Source organism: Salvelinus fontinalis, chromosome 12 (genome assembly GCF_029448725.1).
Source record: "Salvelinus fontinalis isolate EN_2023a chromosome 12, ASM2944872v1, whole genome shotgun sequence".
NCBI lineage: Eukaryota > Metazoa > Chordata > Actinopteri > Salmoniformes > Salmonidae > Salvelinus > Salvelinus fontinalis.
This window is the reverse complement of record NC_074676.1, coordinates 48,775,638-48,803,245: the sequence shown is the minus strand read 5'-3', so window position 1 is coordinate 48,803,245 and position 27,608 is coordinate 48,775,638. Positions and strand designations below refer to the sequence as shown.

Below are 27,608 nucleotides of genomic sequence, written 5' to 3'. Positions count from 1 at the left end.
AGAAATTTGTGGAGTGGTTGAAAAGCAAGTTAATGACTCCAACCTAAGTGTACGTAAACTTCCAACTGCAAATACATAGTACACATTTGTATGCTATGCGTCGTCAAAGTTATAGAATGTGCAAAATATAACTAAGTATTGTAACACGCAGCATAGCTTGCAAACAATATTTTGTAAGAATCACTTTAATATTTGAAACAATTCATAGTAATAAGTGTATTTAGATCTGTTAAAGAATGCAAACAAGTTTATCAAAATTACATTTGCTGATGTAATCAATCAGTTTAGTCAGTGCACTAAACAATTTTATGTTTTTGATGAGGCGCTTAAATGATTTTTTTGCAAATGCACATTGCTCAATCTGCAAATATGTACTACAGCCCACAACTAAGTGGACAAACTGTTTGGTCTGGGCCCATTTCTTCAAAGCAATCACATGACAATGGTGACCGACCACATTGACCAGCGCTGATGTTTGGTCTTTTGCCAGGAACAAACAATGCATTTTGTGTTTTTTTTATTTTCATGAATCAATAACTTCACAGCAGGGCCACAATCTGGTGAGAGAAATAAGAGTAAGTCAGAGTGGAGACAGACACCAACGCTTGTCTATGGACCCAATGCATAACATAGCCGACTAACCAAGCTGTCGTAGCAGAAGACCATTATTAAGCTGAACGATATCAATAACCTTTATAAACATTGCGTGTGAGGAAATCGCCCTGAAACATGCAATAATGTTGGATTAGTTTCAGGTTTTATATTAAGGCACATTATTACTGCCAGGTTACTGATTGCACACAAGAAATGTGGTCGAAATAATAAAGGCCAACTAGGTTTAAAGTTTTTGTGAGTATGTCTATGCAAGTTGTGTGTTTGTTGCATTAGGGAATAGAAGGGGTAATGTGGGCTTGGGGGGCAGGCATGGCGGGCAGCGTAACAGTCAGCAGCTGGTTGGTGACGATTCCAATGGCGAGGATGAGCAGCATGATGACCACAGCCAAGCCACGCCGAAGAACCAGATGCCTGACAGACAGAACCACACCCACCGGACTCAGCTCATTGGTCAAAAGGGTCTGGTACGAGCCTGAGGAGACAGAGGGGAATGGAAAGATTGGGTTAGAAAACATGGAAATGTGGCTTCATTGTTTCTTTAAGGGCTGGTGTCCATGGTTGACTTTGCACAAGTTAGTGTTCCTGTAAATACCCCGAGTCTTTTCCAGACAGGGAGCGTTCTCTTTAAGGCTCTGCACTCCTGCCCTCACCAGTGCCTGAAAAAAAATATCTTCAGTATGCGTCACTGACAAACAATCCACATGTATTATTGTCAGAAGTATAACATTGGTTCAGTAGAGATGGTAAAACTATTTTAAAATAGGATGAAAAAAACAAAGGTTAGAAGAGGGTCTGCTTACTTCGTAGGTGGTTAGTTTCCAGTTGAGTCTACACATGTAGACAATAAGGAAAATAGAGTGTAGGATGCTACATAGGAAGAACCCGATCCGAAATCCTGAAAGAAATGGGCAATATGACCATGTGAGAAAAAGGTTACACTGTACATCACAATGATGGGTTATTGCAGTGTCCAAATGTCTAATGCCTTACCTAATATGCTCATTTTGAAGGGAAACATGAGCGACACTGCAATGGGCAGGCCTATAATGTAGTAACCGACCAGGTAGGACACAGCACCAACCATCTGTTTTCCAGCTCCCCTTACAATGCCACCCATCAACACCTGTAGAAACACCCAGAAGGCTTTACTTCGCTTCCCAAGGAGGAAAAAGGCCCTGTTATATGTGCATACACAGGTAACTGCCAAAATAATAAAAACATTGGGCCACCACGAGCTGCCAAAAGAGCTTCAAAGCACCGTAGCATAGATTCTACAAGGGTCTGGAACTCCATTGGAGGGATACGACGCCATTATTCCAGGAGAAATTCCATAATTTGAAGTTTTGTTGATGGTGGTGTAAAATGCTGTCACAGGCGCCGCTCCAGAATCTTCCATAAGTGTTCAATTGGGTTGAGATCTGGTGACTGAGACGGCATCTGGTTTACATAATTTTCATGCTCATCAAGCCATTCAGTGATCACTTGTGCCCTGTGGTTGGGGGGGAATGTCCACTCCCATCAGGATAGAAATTATTCACCATAGGTTGAAGGTGATCACTCAGAATGGCTGTGTAATTATTGGCGTTCACCTTGAGGGTTTGAGTGGACCTACAAGGGTTCCCTTTATTTTGGCAATTACCTTTAGATTTGCCTAACCAAAAATAGGGGGGGGGGGGGGGGGGGGGGGTTGTGGGAAAACGCAGGACCAGAGATGAAGGGGTTTCAAAGCTCAATGATCATGTGCACAAAATGATGAGTCATCTGAATCACTGAGGTTATTAGACCAAAGTTATTTTCTAGGCTGTAGTATATTGATTGCATCAATATACTGTACACCTCAAGCCTATCCACCACGACATGCAATGGGAGGTGATCATTGTGGACTTACATCCTTATTGGAGTAACGATTCAGTCACCAACCAAGCAAGTCAATGAGTGTAAAGATGTACAATTGGCTTTTAGCTGAAGCAGCGCTGCCCTCACCGCTATGGCATCGAATACATGGTGGAAGGCATACAACAGTAAAAGCGGAGCTGCCTTTTTAATAACGTCCCTGAGAGAGAGAGAGAGTTAGTGAAGAACAATACCCCAGATCCCATTACACACATTTATCAATACACAGTAACATAGCCACAGCTGAAGACCTTGCAGGACTACATCATCTGTCATTGGCCCAGCGGCAGCCCACAACTCTACTCACTCATCCTGGGTGAAGATGTATCCTAGCACGTCTTTAGTCAACCCAAGGATAATGGCAATGACGAGGGAAACTGTGACTGGGACAGAGCACAAGTAGCAAACAGGCTGGGATGTTTAGTTGAACTTTTACACCAGCTGGTTAGAATATAGCACCAAGCCCGAGACAAACACCAAATCTGACAAACTGCCTAACAATTGCGATTCAGCTGACAATGAAGTTACAACAAGAAGAGGGTGTCCGAGTTAAAGTTACTAATCAGGCAAAAGATCAAACTATCCTTGTTTTTTTTACTGAATGTGTGAGGTGGCTAATTGCCGTTGGCCTTAGTTATCATTAGTTAGTGTGTAGCCAGGGAGCAGGGGTGGGCTCTTACATGCACAAATGAAGGAGACCTTGCCAGATAGCTTGGCCTGCTCTGTGTTCCCAGCACCCAGAGCATTCCCCATCCTCACATTGGCAGCTACAGCAAACCCTAGAGGAAACTTGTGCGAAAGAGCGATTTCTTTAATGAGTTAATTCATGCAACTCACCCAGTTGTAAATGCAAAAAAGTTGACACGATAGCCAGAAAGGGGCAATAAATGAGGCCTTTTTTCTACTTCCCCAGTCAGATTAAAATTGTGGATAGCATTTTTATGTCTCTGCTTGCAATTTGAAAGAAGTTGCCAACTAGAGCTAGCACAAAGATGGGAAATCTATGGGTATCTGCTAGCATATATACAGACTTCCATGTATTTGCGCTAACGCTAGTTAGCATTGGCTCACAAAACTACCTCAAACTCACATCATACTGGACACAGACATAAAAATGGTATCCACTAGTTCATCCAACTCTGGTGAGTAGATAAAGGGCCTCATTGCCAAAATCCCGAAGTATCCGTTAAAAAAAATAAAATAAAAAAAAGTGCAGTCCGAGATCTTAAGCACTTACGAATTCGTAACATATCATACGAATTGAATTGCAGGACGTAACATGAATTTATTTGCAGGATGTAACATATCATACGAAATGGATGATGTAGAACACCATTTTTCAGGGACCCGTTTTGGTTAATGAGCACTACTTTCAAAACTACCGGCTGAAATTACGGAGCATCCCTTTAAGTTTACCATAAATGTGATGCTGGACACCTGGTAGAGGGCTGACATAGCTCCCAGCTCAGCTTCACCGATAAGACCTGGAGAAATCTGAATGTGAGGAATTGTCAACATAACTAGTATATTTTCAATATGCTAAAAGTTGAGAAAGTGAAATACAGGAAACAGCTCAGAAAACTTAAATGCATTTGAAGCACTAATATACTTTAACAGTTTATGCCGACAAGGGTTGACACCACTTTTATCTTTAAATAAACAGTAATCTTAAGTAAATGTCCAGTGTTTCCAGACTTCTATGAAATATGAACAATAATTACAATATGCGTGAAATAAATAAAAAAATGTAAAGGAAAACTAAGTGTGGTGTGGGCGTTTACCAGTCAATCGAAATATTAAATGTGAGTAACCCTGATTTGCTAGCTCATTCTCCTCAGGAGTATGACATTTTAGGTTTAAAAAATGCTTGCCATTTCCTCAATCTGTTTGAGACAAGTTTTTGAAGTGTTCTCTCTTCAATTCATGCTTTGTCCACAAATACAATTATAGAACAAGTCAACATTATTTGGGTTAACAGAAAATGAACTTAAAGTGTAATTCACTGGACAGTTAATTTAATACTTTCTGAACATAACTAATGTCGCTGTGACTGGTTCTGTGAAAATTCCTGTTTGTTTCTCTCCCTCCCTTTTAGATATATATATATATACACACACTGCTCAAAAAAATAAAGGGGACACTTAAACACAAATCTAACTCCAAGTTAATCACACTTCTGTGAAATCAAACTGTCCACTTAGGAAGCAACACTGATTGACAATACATTTCACATGCTGTTGTGCAAATGGAATAGACAAAATGTGGAAATTATAGGCAATTAGCAAGACACCCCCAATAAAGGAGTGGTTCTGCAGGTGGTGACCACAGACCACTTCTCAGTTCCTATGCTTCCTGGCTGATGTTTTGGTCACTTTAGAATGCTGGCGGTGCTTTCACTAGTGGTAGCATGAGACGGAGTCTACAACCCACACAAGTGGCTCAGGTAGCGCAGCTCATCCAGGATGGCACATCAATATCACCATATGCTGAGACATGCACATTTGTGGCCTGCTGGAGGTCATTTTGCAGGGCTCTGGCAGTGCACCTCCTTGCACAAAGGCGGAGGTAGCGGTCCTGCTGCTGGGTTGTTGCCCTCCTACGGCCTCCTCCACGTCTCCTGATGTACTGGCCTGTCTCCTGGTAGCGCCTCCATGCTCTGGACACTACGCTGACAGACACAGCAAACCTTTTTGCCACAGCAAACCTTTTTGCCACAGCTCGCATTGATGTGCCATCCTGGATGAGCTGCACTACCTGAGCCACTTGTGTGGGTTGTAGACTCCGTCTCATGCTACCACTAGAGTGAGAGCACCGCCAGCATTCAAAAGTGACCAAAACATCAGCCAGGAAGCATAGGAACTGAGAAGTGGTCTGTGGTCACCACCTACAGAATCACTCCTTTATTGGGGGTGTCTTGCTAATTGCCTATAATTTCCACATTTTGTCTATTCCATTTGCATAACAGCATGTGAAATTTATTGTCAATCAGTGTTGCTTCCTAAGGGACAGCTTGATTTCACAGAAGTGTGATTGACTTGGAGTTACATTGTGTTGTTTAAGTGTTCCCTTTATTTTTTTGAGCAGTGTATATATATATACACATACACATTATTTTTTCCTTTATAGAATAATAGTGAAGACCTCAAAACAATGAAATTAGACATATGGAATCATGTAGTATTCCCCCATCCCCCCCCAAAAAAGTAGTGTTAAATATATCAAAATATATTTTATATTTTAGATTCTTCAAATAGCCACCCTTTCCCTTGACAGCTTTGCACACTCTTGGCATTCTCTCAACCAGCTTCACCTGGAATACTTTTCCAACTGTCTTGAAGGAGTTCCTACATATGCTGCGCACTCGTTGACTGCTTTTCCTTCACTCTGCGGTCAGACTCATCCCAAACCATCTCAATTGGGTTGAGGGCAGGGGATTGTGGAGGCCAGGTCATCTGATGCAGCACTCCATCACTCTCCTTGGTAAAATAGCCCTTACACAGCCTGGAAGTGTGTTGGGTCACTGTCCTGTTGAAAACCAAATGCTAGTCCCACTAAGCGCAAACCAGATGGGATGGCGTATCCCTGCAGAATGCTGTGGTAGCCATGCTGGTTAAGTGTGCCTTAATCTAAATAAAATTACAGACAGTGTGTCACCAGCAAAGCACCCCCACACCATAACACCTCCTCCATGCTTTACGGTGGTAAATACACATGCAGAGATCATCCGCTCACCCACACTGCGTCACAAAGACAGTGACCAAAAATCTCCAATTTGGACTCCAGACCAAAGGACAAATTTCCACCAGTATGATGTCCATTGCTCTCTTCTTAGTGTGCTTTAGTAGTGGTTTCTTTGCAGCAATTCAACCATGAAGGCCTAATTCACACAGTTGATGTTAAGATGTGTCTGTTACTTGAACTCTGAAGCATTTATTTAAGCTGCAATTTCTGAGGCTGGCAACTCTATGAACGTATCTTTTGCAGCAGAGGTAACGCAGGGTCTTCCTTTCCTGTGGCGGTCCTCATGAGAACCAGTTTCATCATAGCGCTTGATGGTTTTTGCAAATGCACTTGAAGAAACTTTCAACGTTAGAAATGTTCTGTATCGACCGACCTTCACGTCTTAAAGTAACGATGAACTGTCGTTTCTATTTGTTTATTTGAGCTGTTCTTGCCATAATATGTACTTGGTATTTTACCAAATAGGGCTTTCTTCTATATACCAACCCTACCTTGTCACAACAACTGATTGGCTCAAATGTATTAAGGAAAGATATTCCACAAATTAACTTAAGGCACACTTGTTAATTGAAATTCATTCCAGGGGACCACCTCATGAAGCTGGTTGAGATAATGCCAAGAGTGTGCAAAGCTGTCATCAAGGCAAAGAGTAGCTACTTTGAAGAACCTTGAATATAATATATTTGTTTAACACTTTTTTGGTTATTACAGGATTCCACGTTTTATTTCATAGTTGATGTCTTCACTACTATTCTACAATTAGGAAATAGTAAAAAAAAGAATACTGAAATGAGTAGGTGTGCTGTGTATATATATATATATATATACACTAGAGGTCGACCGATTAATCGGAATGTCCAATTAATTAGGGCCGATTTCAAGTTGTCATAATCGGATATCGGTATTTGACACTGATCTGGATTTTTTCTTTTTTACACCTTTATTTAACTAGGCAAGTCAGTTAAGAACACAATCTTATTTTCAATGACGGCCTACCGGGGAACAGTGGGTTAACTGCCTTGTTCAGGGGCAGAATGACAAGATTTTTACCTTGTCAGCTCGGGGATTTATTTTTTCAACCTTCCGGTTACTAGTCCAACGCTCTAACCACCTGCCTTACATTGCACTGGCAGGCTGACTACCTGTTACGAGGGCAGCAAGAAGCCAAGATAAGTTGCTAGCATTAAACTTTAAAAAAAACAATCAATCTTTACATAATCACTAGTAACTACACATGCCTTGCATAGAATCGATAACTGTTCATTTCACATCGAATCACAGCCTACTTCGCCAAACGGGCTATTATTTAGCACTGTCGTTGCACCAAACCATAAACATCAATGGCTTTCTTTAAAATCAATACACAAGTATATATTTTTAAACCTGCATATTTAGTTAATATTGCCTGCTAACATGAATTTCTTATAATTAGGGAAATTGTCACTCTTGCGTTCCGTGCAAGCAGAGTCAGGGTATATGCAGCAGCTTGGGCCGCCTGACTCGTTGCGAACTGTGTGAAGTCCATTTTTTCCTAGCAAAGGCCGTAATTAATTTGACAGAATTGTACATAATTATGACAGAACATTGAAGGTTGTACAATGTAACAGCAATATTTAGACTTGGGGATGCCACCCGTTAGATACAATACGGAACGGTTCCGTATTTCACTGAAAGAATAAACGTTTTGTTTTCGAAATGATAGTATCCAGATTCGACCCTATTAATGACCAAAGGCTCGTATTTCTGTGTGTTATGTTATAATTAAGTCTATGATTTGATAAAGCAGTCTGACTGAGCGATGGTAGGCAGCAGCAGGCTCGTAAGCATTCATTCAAACAGCACTGTCGTGCGTTTGCCAGCAGCTCTTCGCAATGCTTCAAGCATTGAGCTGTATGACTTCCAGCCTATCAACTCCCGAGATTAGGCTGGTGTAACCGATATGAAATGGCTAGCTAGTCAGCGAGGTAATAGCGTTTCAACCGGTGACGTCACTCGCTCTGAGACTTGGAGTAGTTCTTCCCCTTGCTCTGCTAGGGCCGCAGCTTTTGTGGAGCGATGGGTAATGATTCTTTGAGGGTGGCTGTTGTCAAATGTGTTCCTGGTTCGAGCCCAGGTAGGGGCGAGGAGAGGGACGGAAGCTATACGGTTACACTGGCAATACTAAAGTGCCAATAGTCAAAGGTATATGAAATACAAATGATAGTGAGAAATAGTCCTATAATAACTACAACCCAAAACTTCCTACCTTGGAATATTTAAGACTCATGTTAAAAGGAACCACCAGCTTTCATACGTTTTCATGTTCTGAGACAGGAACTTAAACGTTAGCTTTCTTACATGGCACATATTGCACTTTTACTTTCTCCTCCAACACTTTGTTTTTGCATTATTTAAACCAAATTGAACATGTTTCATTATTTATTTGAGGCTAAATTGATTTTATTAATGTATTATATTAAGTTAAAATAAGTGTTCATTCAGTATTGTTGTAATTGTCATTAATACAAATATATATATTTAAAAAAAATTTAAACGACGATTAATCGGTATCGGCTTTTTTTGGTCCTCCAATAATCAGTATCGAAAAATCATAATCGGTCGACCTCTAGCGTATATATATATTTTTTAACAAACCATGGTAGTTCTGAAGGTAGATGCCCTAATGTGACCCCTGACCTGCCATGAATACTCCAATCTCATAGGTCCACCACTCCAGACACATCATGAGCATGCTGGGAACAGCCAGGTAGAGGAAAGGCCCCCACTCCTGCAGGCAGTCACGTGACCAGCCTTGGGGTCAAAAGGACAGGGCACGGTAACAATTAGTTGACAGCAGGGTAAACAAACACTGGTTTACACATTACGATTTGGACTGCCTGCCATTAGATTGACACATCCATATTAAAATATCAGTCACTGTCAATGAAGTATCGTAATTATACACACACACATGGTTTGGGGGGTGTTAAACAGCTACTTTAAATCATGAAAATTCCAAGTGACCAAGAGAAAATACATTTGAATAATTTCTATTCACAAGTACACTTATATCACTCGCTTCAGCAATTAGCAATGTCTGACTACAGTTGGTGGACTTTCCACATCTATATGACATGTTTTAAAGCTAACCACATCAATATCAACCTTGTCCCCTGGCTATTGTGCAAAGCAATATATTGACTTTCATCACATTAATACAAACTGAATTCAGAGGTCAGGGACTCACCGTCCCAAGTGGCTTTGTGCAGCCCTCTCCATAGGATGTACACATAGATGACTATAGCCAAGGTGTACTGGGAGATGGTGTTAGCAGCTGCAGAGCCCCTGTGATGGAGAGGATGAAAGTTGAGAGGTGACCGCCATCATGTTCTGATATGGCTGTATAACATTGGTTTTTAAAAATGTAACTCACGCCACACCCAAGTTGAGTTGATAGAGGAAGGTGTAGTTGGTGATCGCATTTAGAAGGTTCCCCACCACTCCAGTTATCACCTGGGGCCATATGATACCCTGTCAGGAAAAATATAGTCTCAACGTCAGGACAACATTGTTCTTACAATGTCACAGTGGGCGTTGGAACAGAGGGGAATTCTACAAAGCATAATCAATCAGTTAGCCAGCTAACTTTTTATAAAACAGTTCATTTTCTGGATCATTAAGAAAGCCAAACAGATACTTGGTTTTGATTGTTGAGTCAGTAGGCACGTTTCCATTGACCCAGGTTTATTCGACAAAAGAAAATGTCGTAACAAAAAAATCTTTGCGACATGTGTAATGGAAATGGCAGATATAGAATAAACTATTTTTTGCAACAAATGATGGAAACAGTGTTATTCGAATAAAGTATGATTGCTGAATAGTTTTGAAGGAATGCGGGGGAACATGTCACCACGTTTAATTCTAAATGCCTACCGCTTGCTAAATACATTTTTTTATCCCAATAAAGATTGTCCTTAGTTTCAAGAATGCCTGAATTGCTTTGCTGGTAAGTTTCACCATACAATTATTTCAGATCTACGGGAATTTCACCATGGCACAGACTGTGGCGATACGTCAGCACATAAGAATATGGCAAATTTTCGTTAATTATTGCATTCTATCCATGCTGGTTTTCGCAGGCTACCTGAGACATGAAACATAGGTTGGAACGCATACAGTCTGTAGCCAATTTATTAATGCGTAATTTGCCTAAATGGATAATGGAAACACTAACTACTACATTAATTTTTTTATCGACAATGTTGTTTTTTTGGATAAACTTGTGTGCGACATTATTACGTCCAGCTGTTTTTAAATCAACACAAGATAGTTCAAAACAAACAAACCCTAGCAGGCAATTGTCCCATCTATTTTCTATGCAAACTTTCTAAATGTCGACAAAATAAATTAAATAAGCACTGGACAAGTTAATGTTAACAGATAGAGACCATGCCCATTTCAAGCTTATCTTACTAAAAACAAAAAAGTTTTCAGAATTTTCAGGCAAGTTAACTGGCTAACTCCTTAACAAATGGCTCACTAGTTTCTTTAAACAATGCCACCCTAAATAATGTTTACATATCTTACATTACTCATATCACGTTTTTTATACCATCTACTGCACCTTGCCTATGTCGCTCGGCCATCCATATACTTATATGTACATATTCTCATTCACCCCTTTAGATGTGTGTATTAGGTAGTTGTTGGGAATTGTTATTTGCTACACTCGCATTAACCTCTGCTAACCATGTGTATGTGACCAATCAAATTTGATTTGGTTCTGCTTTGTAGTATACCCCTCAGATCTCATGAGCTCGGAGGGTGGGCAGACGGTGTTCCCTTTTAATTTCCCCCTCAAAAGGATGTAAAATAACCATAAGGTTTAAAATAGACGGCATGTAATACAAAACAAGTATGACTACTATGACTGCTTGCGAGCGAATCAAGTACAACGCATTGGTGCCATTTATTTTAACTTAAAATAAAATAGCTGTTAATTATTGTGAGTAATACACACAAGCATATACCAGACATATGAGGATGGGATGGGAAAACGGTGGCCTAACCTCGCCCACTGATTGGTCTGTTGGGTCCCAGTTACGACCACAATGACAAACAAGTTCTATTGAAACGCATACAGCACCTGGTTTTGAAGGTATCTTCCTTGCAGCTGATACATGAAGCATGCCTGTGGAGACACTGCAGCCATGAGATTCACATGCAGATCTTAAATCAGTAGGATGAGCCAACACTTTGTAGAATTCTGTAAGAACTACGGGCTTGGTTAACTCACTGGCAGAGCAGGCATGAAGATCCTCACATAGAGTTGAGTAAGCCTGAGGGACACACACACAATAAATACCAACTAAATGAACATGCAGGAGCAAACAGTCATCTCAGTGTTTCCCCTATATTAATTTAGCAGCGGTGGGCCACTGCTGCTAAATCGTTGTCGCCACTCCAAAAAAGATTTAATAAAAATAATATATACACACATATGAATAGAATGTTCAGGATGGCAAAACATGTTCAGTGTAAACTTAAACCAGATAAAGTACTGTATGTAGAAAACAAAATGGCAATACATACAGTATTTACAGTTGAAGTCAGAAGTTTACATACACTTAGGTTGGAGTCATTAAAACTCGTTTTTCAACCACTCCACAAATATCTTGTTAACAAACTATAGTTTTGGCAAGTTGATTAGGACATCTACTTTGTGCATGACATAAGTAATTTTTGCAACAATTGTTTACAGACAGATTATTTCACTGTATCACGATTCCAGTGGGTCAGAAGTTTACATACACTAAGTTGACTATGCCTTTAAACAGCTTGGAAAATTCCAGAAATTTATGTCATGGCTTTAGAAGCTTCTGATTGACTCATGTCAATTAGCCTATTGGATGTGTACCTGTGGATGTATTTCAAGGCCTACCTTCAAACTCAGTGCCTCTTTGCTTGACATCATGGGAAAATCAAAAGAAATCAGCCAAGACCCCAGAAAAGAAAATTGTAGACCTCCACAAGTCTGGTTCATCCTTGGGAGCAATTTCCAAACACCTAAAGGTACCACGTTCATCTGTACAAACAATAGTACGCAAGTATAAACACCATACCGCTCAGGAAGGAGAAGCATTCTGTCTCCTAGAGATGAACGTACTGTGGTGTGAAAAGTGCAAATCAATCCCAGAACAACAGCAAAGGACCCTGTGAAGAAGCTGGAGGAAACAGGTACAAAAGTATCTATATCCACAGTAAAACGAGTCCTATATCGACATAACCTGAAAGGCCGCTCAACAATGAAGCCACTTCTCCAAAAAAACACCATAAAAAAGCCAGACTACGGTTTGCAACTGCACATGGGGACAAAGACCGTACTTTTTGGAGAAATGTCCACTGGTCTGATGAAACAGAAATAGAACCGTTTGGCCATAGTCATGTGGAGGAAAAGGAATAATTTGTGGGCAGAAGTGAAAAAGAGTGTGCGAGCAAGGAGGCCTACAAACCTGACTCAGTTACACCAGCTCTGTCAGGAGGAATGGGCCAAAATTCACCCAACTTATTGTGGGAAGCTTGTGGAAGGCTACCCGAAACATTTGACCCAAGTTAAACAATTTAAAGGCAATGCCACCAAATACTAATTGAGTGTATGTAAACTTCTGACCCACTGGGAATGTGATGAAAGAAATAACTCTATTATTCTGACATTTCACATTCTTGAAATAAAGTGGTGATCCTAACTGACCTTAGACAGGGAATTTTGACTAGGATTAAATGTTCAGAATTGTGAAACTGAGTTTAAATGTATTTGGCTAAGGTGTTTGTAAAGTTCCGACTTCAACTGTATAAGATCATATTTGACAAATAACCAAAATGAAAACTAGACAGTCAGAATCAAATTAAAAAAATAGCATGGGACCCCCACTGATTTTGTAATAACATTTTAGTTACTCAGAGCATAAAAATAATGGCATAAGCCATGGCGAAATGTGTAGAATTGTGACAAATTAGCTTTAAAACTGAAATGGTTTATCTCAGCCCCTTGACAAATTGTGTAGGGTTGCAGGATTCAGGAAGATATTGGCCGTGTAAAAGGATCAAAATGACAGCAGGTCGACTTCCGACTGACTGATCTACAAAATCAAATCAAATGTATTTATATAGCTCGTTGTACATCAGCTGATATCTCAAAGTGCTGTACAGAAACCCAGCCTAAAACCCCAAACAGCAAGCAATGCAGGTGTAGAAGCACGATGGCTAGGGAAAAACTCACTAGAAAGGCCAAAACCTAGGAAGAAACCGAGAGGAACCAGGCGATGAGGGGTGGCCAGTCCTCTTCTGGCTGTGCCGGGTGGAGATTATAACAGAACATGGCCAAGATGTTCAAATGTTCATAAATGACCAGCATGGTCAAATAAAAATAATCACAGTAGTTAAAAATCACCTTGCATCCTAAATAACGACTCATTATTTGTAGATCAGACAGTCACAATTCACCTATGATGCATTGCTGTTAAACCCCTCTCAAACACGGTCTTTGTCTCTGCAACCACAACATTAAACATGGAGAAACCGGACACATGCTCACCAAAGAAATCAAATCAAATTTTATTACTCACATACACATGGTTAGCAGATGTTAATGCGAGTGTAGCGAAATGCTTGTGCTTCTAGTTCCGACAATGCAGTAATAACAAGTAATCTAACCTAACAATTCCACAACTACTACCTTATACACGCAAGTGTAAAGGGATAAAGAATATGTACATAAAGATATATGAATGAGTGATGGTACAGAACGGCATAGGCAAGATGCAGTAGATGGTATAGAGTACGGTATATACATATGAGATGAGTACTGTAGGGTATGTAAACATAAAGTGGCATAGTTTAAAGTGGCTAGTGGTACATGTATTACATAAAGATGGCAAGATGCAGTAGATGATATAGAGTACAGTATATACATATACATATGAGATGGGTAATGTAGGGTATGTAAACATTATATTAGGTGGCATTGTTTAAAGTGGCTAGTTGTACATTTTTGCATAATTTCCATCAATCCCATTTTTAAAGTGGCTGGAGTTCAGCCAGTATGTTGGCAGCGGCCGCTAAATGTTAGTGGTGGCTGTTTAACAGTCTGATGGCCTTGAGATAGAAGCTGTTTTTCAGTCTCTCGGTCCCTGCTTTGATGCACCTGTACTGACCTCGCCTTCTGGATGATAGCGGGGTGAACAGGCAGTGGCTTGGGTGGTTGTTGTCCTTGATGATCTTTATGGCCTTCCTGTGACATCGGGTGGTGTAGGTGTACTGGAGGGCAGGTAGTTTGCCCCCGGTGATGCGTTCTGCAGACCTCACTACCCTCTGGAGAGCCTTACGGTTGTGGGCGGAGCAGTTGCCGTACCAGGCGGTGATACAGCTCGACAGGATGCTCTCGATTGTGCGTCTGTAGAAGTTTGTGAGTGCTTTTGGTGACAAGCCGAATTTCTTCAGCCTCCTGAGGTTGAAGAGGCGCTGCTGCGCCTTCTTCACAACGCTGTCTGTGTGGGTGGACCAATTCAGTTTGTCCGTGATGTGTACACCGAGGAACTTAAAACTTTCCACCTTCTCCACTACTGACCCGTCGATGTGGATAGGGGGGTGCTCCCTCTGCTGTTTCCTGAAGTCCACAATCATCTCCTTTGTTTTGTTGACGTTGAGTGTGAGGTTATTTTCCTGACACCACACTCCGAGGGCCCTCACCTCCTCCCTGTAGGCCGTCTCGTCGTTGTTGGTAATCAAGCCTACCACTGTAGTGTCGTCCGCAAACTTGATGATTGAGTTGGAGGCGTGCATGGCCACGCAGTCGTGGGTGAACAGGGAGTACAGGAGAGGGCTCAGAACGCACCCTTGTGGGGCCCCAGTGTTGAGAATCAGCGGGGTGGAGATGTTGTTACCTACCCTCACCACCTGGGGGCGGCCCGTCAGGAAGTCCAGGACCCAGTTGCACAGGGCGGGGTCGAGACCCAGGGTCTCGAGCTTGATGACGAGTTTGGAGGGTACTATGGTGTTAAATGCTGAGCTGTAGTCGATGAACAGCATTCTCACATAGGTATTCCTCTTGTCCAGATGGGTTAGGGCAGTGTGCAGTGTGGTTGCGATTGCGTCGTCTGTGGACCTATTGGGTCGGTAAGCAAATTGGAGTGGGTCTAGGGTGTCCGGTAGGGTGGAGGTGATATGGTCCTTGACTAGTCTCTCAAAGCACTTCATGATGACGGAAGTGAGTGCTACGGGGCGGTAGTCGTTTAGCTCAGTTACCTTAGCTTTCTTGGGAACAGGAACAATGGTGGCCCTCTTGAAGCATGTGGGAACAGCAGACTGGGATAAGGATTGATTGAATATGTCCGTAAACACACCAGCCAGCTAGTCTGCGCATGCTCTGAGGACGCGGCTGGGAATGCCGTCTGGGCCTGCAGCCTTAAGAGGGTTAACACGTTTAAATGTTTTACTCACCTCGGCTGCAGTGAAGGAGAGCCCGCAGGTTTTGGTAGCGTGTCAGTGGCACTGTATTGTCCTCAAAGCGAGCAAAAAAGTTATTAAGCCTGTCTGGGAGCAAGACATCCTGGTCCGCGACGGGGCTGGTTTTCTTCTTGTAATCCGTGATTGACTGTAGACCCTGCCACATACCTCTTGTGTCTGAGCTGTTGAATTGCGATTCTATTTTGTCTCTGTACTGGGACTTAGCCTGTTTGATAGCCTTGCGGAGAGAATAGCTACACTGTGTATTCAATCATGTTTCCGGTCACCTTGCCCTGGTTAAAAGCAGTGGTTCGCGCTTTCAGTTTCACGCGAATGCTGCCGTCAATCCACGGTTTCTGGTTTGGGAATGTTTTAATCATTGCTGTGGGTACGACATCGTCAATGCACTTCCTAATGAACTCGCTCACCGAATCAGCATATTCTTCAATGTTGTTGGACGCAATGCGGAACATATTCCAATCCGTGTGATCGAAGCAGTCTTGAAGCGTGGAATCAGATTTTTCAACGCTGGTCCGACCAGACCTGAGCGCGGGAGCTTGTTTTAGTTTCTGTTTGTAGGCTGGAATCAACAAAATGGAGTCGTGGTCAGCTTTTCCGAAAGGAGGGCGGGGGAGGGCCTTATATGCGTCGCGGAAGTAAGTATAACAATGATCCAGGGTTTTACCAGCCCTGGTAGCACAATCAATATGCTGATAGAATTTAGGGAGTTTTGTTTTTAGATTAGCCTTGTTAAAATCCCCAGCTACGATGAATGCAGCCTCAGGGTGTGTGGTTTCCAGTTTACAAAGGGTCAGATAGAGTTCGTTCAGGGCCATCGATGTGTCTACTTGGTGGGGAATATATACGGCTGTGATTATGATCGAAGAGAATTCTTGGTAGATAATGCGGTCGACATTTGATTGTGAGGAGTTCTAGATCAGGTGAACAGAATGACTTGAGTTCCTGTGTGTTGTTATGATGATCACACCACGTCTCGTTAATCATGAGGCATACCCCCCCGCCCCTCTTACCAGAAAGATGTTTGTTTCTGTCGGCGCGATGCGTGAAGAAACCAGCTGGCTGCACCGACTCCGTTAGCGTCTCTTGAGTTAGCCATGTTTCCGTGAAGCAGAGCACATTGCAATCCCTGATGTCTCTCTGGAATGTTACCCGTGCTCGGATTTCATCAACCTTATTGTCAAGAGACTGGACATTGGCGAGTAGTATGCTAGGGAGTGGAGCGCGATGTGCCCGTCTCCGAAGCCTGACCAGGAGACCGCTACGTTTGCCCCTTTTACGGCGTTGCGTAGGGTCGCCGGCTGGGATCAGATCCATTGTATTGGGTGGAAGGCAAAACACTGGATCCGTTTCGGGAAAGTCATATTCCTGGTAGGAACGATGGTTAGTTGACGTTAATCGTATATTCAGTAGTTCCTCCCGACTATGTAATGAAACCTAAGATCACCTGGGGTACCAATTTAAGTGACAGTAAACCAAAAGTTCTTTATCATGAGTGTTATGCAGTTTGTGAGCTCTCCAAACAAACTTTCCACTTGAAAAAATGGTATGAATGTATATTATATACATTGAGCGTCTATTGCGAATTGAACAAAATACATTGGTAACTTGTGAGGGCGGGTCCCTTGACTTCCATGAATACACGCCACTGCTCGGGCATTATCAATTCATTGTCAGTCATTGTCAGAATGAAAACCTCACACACCCCATGATAGGGCAGGCCCCTGTAGGAACAGCAGGAAAAATTTCAGTAAACTTAGTAAAATTACTAGTAAACTTGACCCACCCTTATAAATCAAGTTACAGGTGGAGGAGTATCACATTATTAACTTACCCTATCACAAAGATGAGGAGCGTTTTACCCCCTGCTTTTTATGGGAACCAAAAGGAGTCATACCTTACTGTGCTGACACAGCATATCTTATGCTTCACGGAGACACCATCAACATACAGCTGGCTGGTTACACCCTGCACCGGCAGGATAGAACAGCGGCGTCTGATAAGACATGGGGCGGCGGATTATGTATTTTTGTAAATAATAGCTGGTGCACGATATTTAAGGAAGTATCGAGCTATTGCTCACCTGAGGTAGAGTATCTCATGATAAGCTGTAGACCACACCATCTACCTAGAGAGTTTCTGTATTTTTCATAGCTGTCTACATACCGCCACAGTCAGAGGCTGAAACTAAGACAGCATTGAATGATCTGTATTCCGCCATAAGCAAACAAGAAAACGCACCCAGAGGCGGCGCTCCTAGTAGCCGGGGACTTTAATGCAGGGAAACTTAAATCTGTTTTGCCAAATTTCTATCAGCATATTAAATTTGCAACCAGAGGGAAAACTCTGGAACACCTTTACTCCACACAGAGACACAAAGCTTTCCCTTGCCCTCCATTTGGAAATTCTGACCATAATTCTATCCGCCTGATTCCTGCTTACAAACAAAAATTAAAGCAGGAAGCACCAGTGACCTATATATTCCAGATCAATAAAGTGGTCAGATGAAGCAGATGCTAAGCTACAGGAATGTTTTGCTAGCACAGACTGGAATATGTTCTGGGATTCCTCCAATGGCAGAGGAGTACACCACATCAGTCATTGGCTTCATCAATAACGTTGTCCCCACAGTGACCGTACTTACATACCCCAACCAGAAGCCATGGATTACAGATAACATCCACACTGCGCTACAGGCTAGAGCTGCCGCTTTCAAGGAGCGGGACTCTAACACGGAAGCTTATAAGAAATCCCGCTATGTTCTCCGATGAACCATCAAAAAGGCAAAGCATCAATACAGGACTAAGCTTGACTTGTACTACACCAGCTCTGAATCTCGTCGGATGTGGGAGGGCTTGCTAACCATTACAGACTACGAAAGGGAAGCACAGCCGAGAGCTGCCCAGTGACACGAGCCTACCAGACGAGCTAAACTATTTCTATGGTCGCTTTGAGGCAAATAACACTGAAACATGCATGAGAGCACCAGCTGTTCTGGAAGACTGATGACACTCTGCAGCCGATGTGAGTAAGACCTTTAAAAAGATCAACATTCACAAGGCCATGGGGCCAGACAGATTACCAGGACGTGTACTGCGAGCCTGCGCTGACCAACTGGTAAGTGTCTTCACTGACAGTTTCAACCTCGTCGTGTCCAAGTCTAATACCAACATGTTTTAAGCAGACCACCATAGTGCCTGTGCCCAAGAACACTAAGGTATCCTGCGTAAACGACTACCGACCCGTAGCACTCACGTCTGTAGCCATGAAGTGCGTCGAAAGGCTGGTCATGGCTCACATCAACAGCATTATCCCAGAAACCCTAGACCCACACCAATTTGCATACCACCCCTACAGATCCACAACTGAGGCAATCTCTATTACACTCCACACTGCCCTTTACCACCTGGACAAAAGGAACACCTATGTGAGAATGCTATTCATTGACTACAGCTCAGCGTTCAATACCATAGTGTCTCAAAGCTCATCAATAAGCTAAGGACCCTGGGACTAAACACCTTGCTCTGCAACTGGATCCTGGACTTCCTGACGAGCCTCCCCCAGGTGGTAAGGGTAGGTAACAACACATCCGCCACGCTGATCCTCAACACAGGGGCCCATCAGGGGTGCATGCTCAGTCCCCTCCTGTACTCCTGTTCACGCATGACTGCACGGCCAAGCATGACTCCAACACCATCATTAAGTTTGCCGATGACAACAGTGGTAGGCCTGATCACCGACAACAATGAGCCTGCCTATAGGGAGGAGGTCAGAGACCTGGCCGTGTGGTGCCAGGACAACAACCTCTCCCTCAACGTGATCAAGACAAAGGAGATGATTGTGGACTACAGGAAAAAAGAGGACCGAGCACGCCCCCATTCTCACCAACGAGGCTGTAGTGGAGCAGGTTGAGAGCTTCAAGTTCCTTGGTGTCCACATCACCAACAAACTATCATTTTTCAGATCCTCAAAAGGTTTTACAGCTGCACCATCGAGAGTATCCTGACTGGTTGCGTCACTGCCTGGTATGGCAACTGTTCGGCCTCCGACAACAACGCACTACAGAGGGTAGTGCGTATGGCCCAGTAATTCACTGGGGCCAAGCTTCCTGCCATCCTGGACCTATATACCAGACGTGTCAGAGGAAGGCCCTAAAAATTGTCAAAGACTCCAGCCACCTTAGTCAGACTTCTCTCTGCTACCGCACGACAAGCAGTAGTGGAGCACCAAGACTAGGTCCAAGAGGCTTCTAAACAGCTTCTACCCCGAAGCCATAATACTCCTGAACACCTAATCAAAATGGCTACCCAGACTATATGCCCCGCCCCCCCTTCTACACCACTGCTACTCTGTTGTCATCTATGCAGTCACTTTAATACCTCTACCTACATGTACATATAACCTCAACTAACCGGTGCCACCGAACATTGACTCTGTACCGGTACCCCCCCTGTATATAGTCTCGCTATGGTTATTTTACTGCTGCTCTTTAATTACTTGTTACTTTTATCACTTATTCTTATCCGTATTTAAAAAAAATTGCATTGATGGTTAGGGGCTCTTTAGTAAGCATTTCACTATAAGGTTGTCTTCGGCACATGTGACTAATAAAATTTATTTTGACAGTGCAGATAGAATATTTTTGGCGCCAACCAGTCACTCAATCATTTGCTTCTTTATATAGGGAGATGCAACTAAAACTGAGGGGGCCCAAGTTTAAGCTTAGGAGACTAAGCCCTCTTGTGGAGTTGGTACGTGTTGTCTAGACCTGTCATCAATCGCTCAATTATAAAGAACAAGACATTAACGGAGGTCAGGTCTGACTGGGCTTCAGAATGCCCTATATTAAAATGTGATCTCAGGTTCTCCTAATCCAAAAATATATTTAAAAAAAGAGCATTCTAAATTCAGCCAGTACCTCATTCTTATAATAAATGTTTTAATTATAATATCCAGTTTCGTTCCTACTAGGAACTTGACCACGATATGGGATGTGCCTGTGACAGTGAGCATGACCTGGAGACCTCTGGGCTCAGCCAGTACCACATTCTTCTAATTAAAACTGTTTCTCCCATTTCGCACCTACTTGGAACATAACCCAGGTATGGGATGTGAAATAGTATGTAATGGTGGGGCTGACCTGGAGACCTCCGGGCTCTGGTGGATGGCCAGTAGGATGGGCTCTGTGTTGATGAGGAGAGCCCAGCAGGGGAAGCAGGACAGGAGCAGGATCAGAATTCCTCTCTGCACAGTCACACCCACATACTTCAGATTGTTGCTTCCGAAAATCTACAGTCACACAGCAGAGATGGATTGACAGGATAAAGGTGCTGCTGATCTCAAGGATCATCCCTAATGATAAGTTATCATTTTAGGTACAAAGTTAACATGTTTGGGGTTAATTCCATTTTAATTACAGCCAATTCAGGAAGCTCCAATATTCTTACTCTTCCCCGCCCCAAATTCATCAGTCAGTCGCCTTACCTGAGAAATCAGTGTGTCGAAGGCTGATGCCAGGCCGGTGCCGATGGATATGCCTGTAATATTGACCACCTGTTGACATAGGGGCGAGATTCTGTCATGAGTTAAGATTACATGCACACTGATCAGAAGGCACAGACTTGTTTTATTCATGAGCTCCTAGCGGAGCACCACACAAGGGACTTTGAGTGATTGCAGGTAAAAAAAAATAATTTTGTACAGTTTTAGACATACAGACAAGAACATTTCAAAACATACACAATTCAACAGAAACAATCACAGACAACATCATATTGATCCTCCATAAGCATTTTAAAATGGGCAAGGGACACCAGAGTGTCTAACTTAAGTTGGATCTGCAGTTTGTTCCATAAATAAGGTGCAAAGGAACTGAAGGCAGTCCTACCCAACTCTGTGGAGACCACAAGAGTCTCTAATGTAATCCACATCTGTGATCTGGTTTTAAAATTAGTACATCTTGTGGAAATTAATGATGATATATATGGAGGTAGTTTTAAAAGTGCTTTATAAATAAAGCAGAGAGCATGTTGCTCTCGCCTCACAGATAGAGAGACCCAACCCACATGTTGATATAGGATACAGTGATGAGTTCTGTAACTATCACCCGTGATAAACCTGAGTGCACAATGGTAAATAGCATCCAGTGGTTTTAATGTGTCTGCCGATGCATGCATATAGATAATATCACCATAATCTAAGACGGACATAAAAGTAGCCTGCACAATTTTTTTCCTATTTACAGAGGACAGACAAGCCCTGTTTCTGTAAAGGAATCCTATCTTGAATTTGAGCTTTTTTCCCAATTAAGTAACATGTTTTTTAAAAGAAAGCCTGTCATCTAACCATACCCCTAAGTATTTATATGCAGAGACCTTATTGATTTGAGTACCATCCAAGCTAGTGATTACAAACGTGTTTCTAACTGAGAGTTTAGACCTAGAAAAAAACATGACATTTGTTTTCTTAGCGTTTAAAACAAGTTTAAGCTGTAAAAGAGACCCCTGTAGTATCCTAAAATCAGACTCCAACTGCATTAAAGCTTGGTCTGCTGTTGGAGCAATAGAGTACATCACTGTGTCATCTGCATATAAATGAAATTACAAAATCTGACATCAGATATTGGTGATGTTTGTGAAATGGTGATGTTTGTGACTTGTATGAATTGCTTTTTCAGGAAGACAGCGATTCCAAAGCAAGCCATGGCTATTGGCTACACACGGTTCAGTTCAAAGTAGTCAAAGAGCTACTCTTACCGAAGTGGCCAGAGTCACAGCTGCCAGCTCCGTTTTGCCTAAGTGTCCACAGAACACCGTGCTAACAAAACTGATTAGCATGAGCATCAGCATGGAGATGAACTGAGGAAAAATAGTTGTATCAATTTATTCATACGCTCCCTTGTTTTTAAATCAACAAGTCCCCATCACGTTCAACAACAGATACATAATCCGTGCAGTCATTATCAAAAGGAAACGTTATAAAAGTACTACGGTACTCAGTATCAAATAATACCAATAAAAAAAACTGTAGCCTAGAAAAAGTATACGAAGTACACTTTAATATTTTTTTCTAGAAGTGTCAAACTTACCATTGGTCCAGCCAGTTTAAGATTTTCAACCATCTCCTCTATTTCGACTGACATCCATCTCCTTGCTCGACTGAAAGAGCCTCCTTCTGCAGGTAATTTAGATATGATGGAGCCATAAATTGGTGAATTACCTTTCGAAGCAGGGTCCACTGGGATACATGTTGTAACTTCTTCCATTTTACTACCGCACTGACCACAGCCTATGTATTGAAAACGTTTTGATAATTTTGCTGAGTACAAATGATTGTTGCCGTTGGTAACAACAAAAACTGGCGTGCAATCATTTGTCCAAACATTTGCGTTTTGCAACGAAAACAAGTTTCTATTTAAATGCATCTAGGCCCCTCCCATTTCCTTCCTAGAATACACCCCTATTTTCCCCCAGGTGTCATCTTTTCGCTAATGCGTGTGCGTGACTATTTTACTGGAGCTACAAACGGTCGGAACATGGTTTGTTCAAAAACAAGTGTCTGCGGGTTTTCGCTCCTCCCTTATACTTGATTGATGAATTAACATCACTAATTAGTTAGGAACTCCCCACACCTGGTTGTCTAGGGCTTTATTGAAAAGAAAAAACAAAAACCTGCAGACACTAGGCCCTCCGTGGAATGAGTTTGACACCCCTGACCTAAATGCTTAAAAATTTAGAAAAAATGACGTTATTTGATGGTGATTATGTCATAGAACAAAACGTATAAGATCTCCTAAGCCTGTGTTTACCATAGACCTTATTTCCTGCGTTTATCGAAAAACCCTACAAAAACTCCATACATTTCCCCAACGAACCATGGCGGAGTTAGTGCCTACAAAAACTCCATACATTTTCCCAAGGAACCATGGCGGAGTTTGTGCCTACAAAAACTCCATACATTTTCCCAAGGAACCATGGCGGAGTTTGTGCCTACAAAAACTCCATACATTTTCCCAAGGAACCATGGCGGAGTTAGTGCCTACAAAAAGACGCCATTAATATTGCTCTCTATTGTGGAGAAGAAACTTATGTCCGTGGGCGTGGCGTAGCGTTTGGCCGGAGCAAGGAGTCTGGGTAGCCAGGCAAGGCAGATATCTTAGTGGATTTGGCTATTTCAGACACACCCGTTGCTGACAGGTGTATAAAATTGAGCACACTGCCATGCAATCTCCATAGACAAACAGTGGTAGTAGAATGGCATTACAGAAGAGCTCAGTGACTTTCAATGTGGCATCGCCATAGGATGCCACCTTTCAACAAGTCAGTTCGTCAAATTTCTGCCCTGCTAGAGCAGTGCTGTTATTGTGAAATGGAAACGTCTAGGAGCAACAACGGCTCAGCTGCAAAGTGGTAGGCCACACAAGCTCACAGAACGGGACCGCCGAGTGCTGAAGCGCGTAGTGTGTAAAAATCGTCTGTTCTTGGTTGTAACACTCACTATCGAGTTCCAAACTGTCTCTGGAAGCAACGTCAGCACAAGAACTGTTCATCAGGAGCTTCATGAAATGGGTTTCCATGGCCGAGCAGCCACAAGCAAGCCTAAGATCCCCATGCGCAATGCCAAGCATTGGCTGGAGTGGTGTAAAGTTCGCTGCAATCGGGCTCTGAAACAGTGTAAACGCGTTCTCTGTAGTGATGAATCACTCTTCACCATTTGGCAGTCCGATGGACGAATCTGGGTTTGGTGGATGCCGGGAGAATGCTACCTGCCTGAATGCATAGTGACAACTATAAAGTTGGGTGGAGGAGGAATAATGGTCTGGGGCTGTTTTTCATGGTTCTGGCTAGGCCCCTTAGTTCCAGAAGGGAAATCTTAACACTACAGCATACAATGACATTATAGACGATTCTGTGCTTCCAACTTTGTGGCAACAGTTTGGGGAAAAACCTTTCCTGTTTCAGCATGACAATGCCCGCGTGCACAAAGCGAGGTCCATACAGAAATTATTTTTGAGATCAGTGTGGAAGAACTTGACTGGCCTGCACAGAGCCCTGACTTCAACCCCATCGAACACCTTTGGGATGAATTGGAACACTGACTGCGAGCCAGGCCTAATCGGCCAACATCAGTACCTGGCTTCACTAATGCTCTTGTGGCTGAATGGAAACAAGTCCCCGCAGCAATTTCCGACATCTGGTGGAAAGCCTTCCCAGAAGAGTGGAGGCTGTTATGGCACGAAAAGGGGGAACCAACTCCATATTAATGCCCATGATTTTGGAATGAGGTGTTCGACAAGCAGGTGTCCACATACTTTTGGCCATGTAGTGTTCATGGCTGGTGAAAGACAGCTAAGCCTCATCCGCTGCACCACAGGGACATCTGCTGGACCACAGGGACATCTGCTGGACACACAGCTCCTGTACTCCAGTGGGAAACACTTATATGCACTAGCCTCACCTCTACCAGACAGACAGCTGGTGAACAATACTAGGGTAGATTTGTCCTTTTGTCAGCAATGGAATACTTTTAACATAAAACCACAGGAGGTTAGTGGCACCTTAATTGGGGAGGACAGGCTCTTGGTAATGGCTGGAGCAGAATTAATGAAATGGTATCAAACACATGGTTTCCATGTATTTTATGCCGTTTCATTCACGCCGTTCCAGCCATTATTATGTGCCCTCCTCCCCTCAGCAACCTCCACTGCATAAAACAACCTTCTTTGTTCCGTTACATACTGTAGTTTTTACCTATCCCGCCTTCAGAGGAGGGAGACCAGTGTAATGATCTGCATGAGGTATTGGGGTCAGTATTTAACAGGAAGTGGAAACAGGTGAACATTCAGTACAGTAAAACATATTATACCAATACAAGTCTCTGAGAAAATCTTTCACTGGAATGCTGGTGTAACACCTTTCTTTAATTTTAATTTTCTCTCTCAGGCTTTTGAGTTCAGGAAGTTATAGCCACCCCTGATGCAGAATGACAGTTCCAATCCTGATCTTGAGGGAAAGACACCAGACAGTCCTATCCACTGAACTAAACAGCCACCAGACTATGATCAGCTGAAATTAGAAGGTAACAGAAAAGGTTATATGCCTACAGGATAGGTACATCTCACAGACAGCATTAGGCAACCCTCAGCCTTATTAGACAACTAAACAAGATTTGCAAACTAGCCAGAAGCATGCCATTAACAACAACTGTATCTTGTCGTGGTCATTTCCTGTATTACTCAATAAAGAGAGAGAGAGAGAGCCAACCACACACAAGTCAGAGTTAAATTATATATTCCATCTTTAATATATATACAAGCTTCACCAAAGCCCTTTTTTGACTCTCAGATCAATTCAGTGTCTATAAATGAATTCTCTGAGAGTGCTTACAAAACAATTCTTAGTTTCATTTATAGCCAAGATACACCCCTCTCAACTTACAAAGAATCCTTTACCCAAAAGAGGAGTATCCTATCGCTAGACAGCATCAGCTATAAATCATTGTTCAGTTTGATCTCCCAAGACAAGGTTTCAATCTCATGCTTGATACTTCACTGTCTACCAAACATTACCTCATCCAATGGCATATATCAATTGTCATTTCTAGATACTCCCAAACCTGGACAAACTCAAAATCAGACAGTGAGCCTCTTAGGTCAAATACTAGGTCAAGATAAGGGCAACCTCAGAGGGGAAATACAATGGTTCCAAACACAGCCAAACTCCTTCCCCCTATGAGAAAAGTAGGGAGTGACGGGCACAGACATTGTATGAGATAACTAACTGGTTCCCCATTAATAACGCCATCCCGTCACATGGTTTAAGAATAGTTACAGACACGTTCCCATAAGAAAACAACGTTCCATTCTGTCCTCCTCCCCTTCTGATATTCTACATAGCACCACATGGTTTAACAGATACATTGACTTATGAAGACAAGCCTGACCTCTCCCCTCTCTGGCCCCAAGTTACTAAGTCCTATCACAGAAGGGGAAAATGCACTGCCAACCCTATATTCCAAAGGGCACCATTATAATGACAAGTATCTCACAAGCATATGATGAAAATAACATCTTATCTATCTATGTTACTTAGCTAAATCTGATTCTGCCACGACAATCTTCCACACCCACATTTACCCAAATGGCTAGTTTATTTAAATACCCTCTTCCGTAATCCTTGTCATTTGTCCAAGACTTCATCATGATTTAATCTCTGGCTAACACCGGCGGCACCTGCACCTGCATGCCGCCCGAGGGCTTCAGTCTCATGTCTTCCTCATGTCCTAACTAACTAACTGGATTAATTACAGGAACCCACTGGGCACAACACATCATTTAAACGTGGAATTTGGGTAATTTTTGGTTGAGACGTTGATCAATGAGATTTCAACCTTTATTCGCCCACTTCAAAAACTAAGCCAGAAGTTTCCCAATGTATTTTCACTATGCTTTGAACCATCTGAAAAGCACAGCCAAATTCCAATTGAAAAACAATGTCTGCTTGTTGCTTCGATTGTCATCTTTGTTGCGCTTTCAACCATTAAAAAGCAAAACAAAGTTCAAATGGGAATACAATGTCAGACATTTGTATTTATACAATAACTTAATGTGTTATCTCTGTGCTTCATCTAATAGCAGAACCAAATGACCTGGATTGCAGTTGAGATTACATTAAAAGTACATGGTGCAAGTGATCAATGCAGTTCGAGATTCTGCACAGATTATTATAGCAATTGTGAAGTTCTCCACTGATCTGTGACCTTTCATGCCATCTTGAACATGCACACTTTCTATGATTACATAACAATACAAAAATAGTTACAGTAACTTCAAAATGTGGCCATGGATCTGTTAGTCATTT

The 27,608-nt window shown here is 42.4% G+C and overlaps 1 protein-coding gene across 1 annotated transcript; it reads right to left on the bottom strand.

The window, feature by feature from the left end:
• Positions 1-229: 229 nt before the first annotated feature.
• On the bottom strand, positions 230-23,173 carry LOC129867544 (multidrug and toxin extrusion protein 1-like). The gene is made up of 17 exons (XM_055941015.1): positions 22,838-23,173; positions 22,506-22,607; positions 21,235-21,303; positions 20,891-21,039; positions 11,525-11,567; positions 11,375-11,419; positions 9,662-9,759; positions 9,476-9,573; positions 8,926-9,039; positions 3,925-3,992; positions 3,189-3,297; positions 2,816-2,891; positions 2,599-2,668; positions 1,606-1,738; positions 1,416-1,510; positions 1,208-1,271; positions 230-1,087 (listed from the first exon to the last, which is right to left on the bottom strand). The coding sequence occupies exons 1-17, from the start codon at positions 23,171-23,173 to the stop codon at positions 885-887; spliced, it is 1,872 nt and encodes a 623-aa protein (XP_055796990.1). The 3' UTR covers positions 230-884.
• Between the last annotated feature and the right edge of the window lie 4,435 nt (positions 23,174-27,608).

Coding starts and splice junctions, on each gene's coding strand:
- LOC129867544 (XM_055941015.1), bottom strand. CDS start 23,173: ATGCATTTAAATAGAAACTTGTTTTCGTTGCAAAACGCAAATGTTTGG. Junction 11,568..20,890: donor CAGAGCCCGGAGGTCTCCAG/GTCAGCCCCACC, acceptor TGTGTCCCTCAG/GCTTACTCAACTCTATGTGA. Junction 11,420..11,524: donor TCTTCATGCCTGCTCTGCCA/GTGAGTTAACCA, acceptor GTGTCTCCACAG/GCATGCTTCATGTATCAGCT.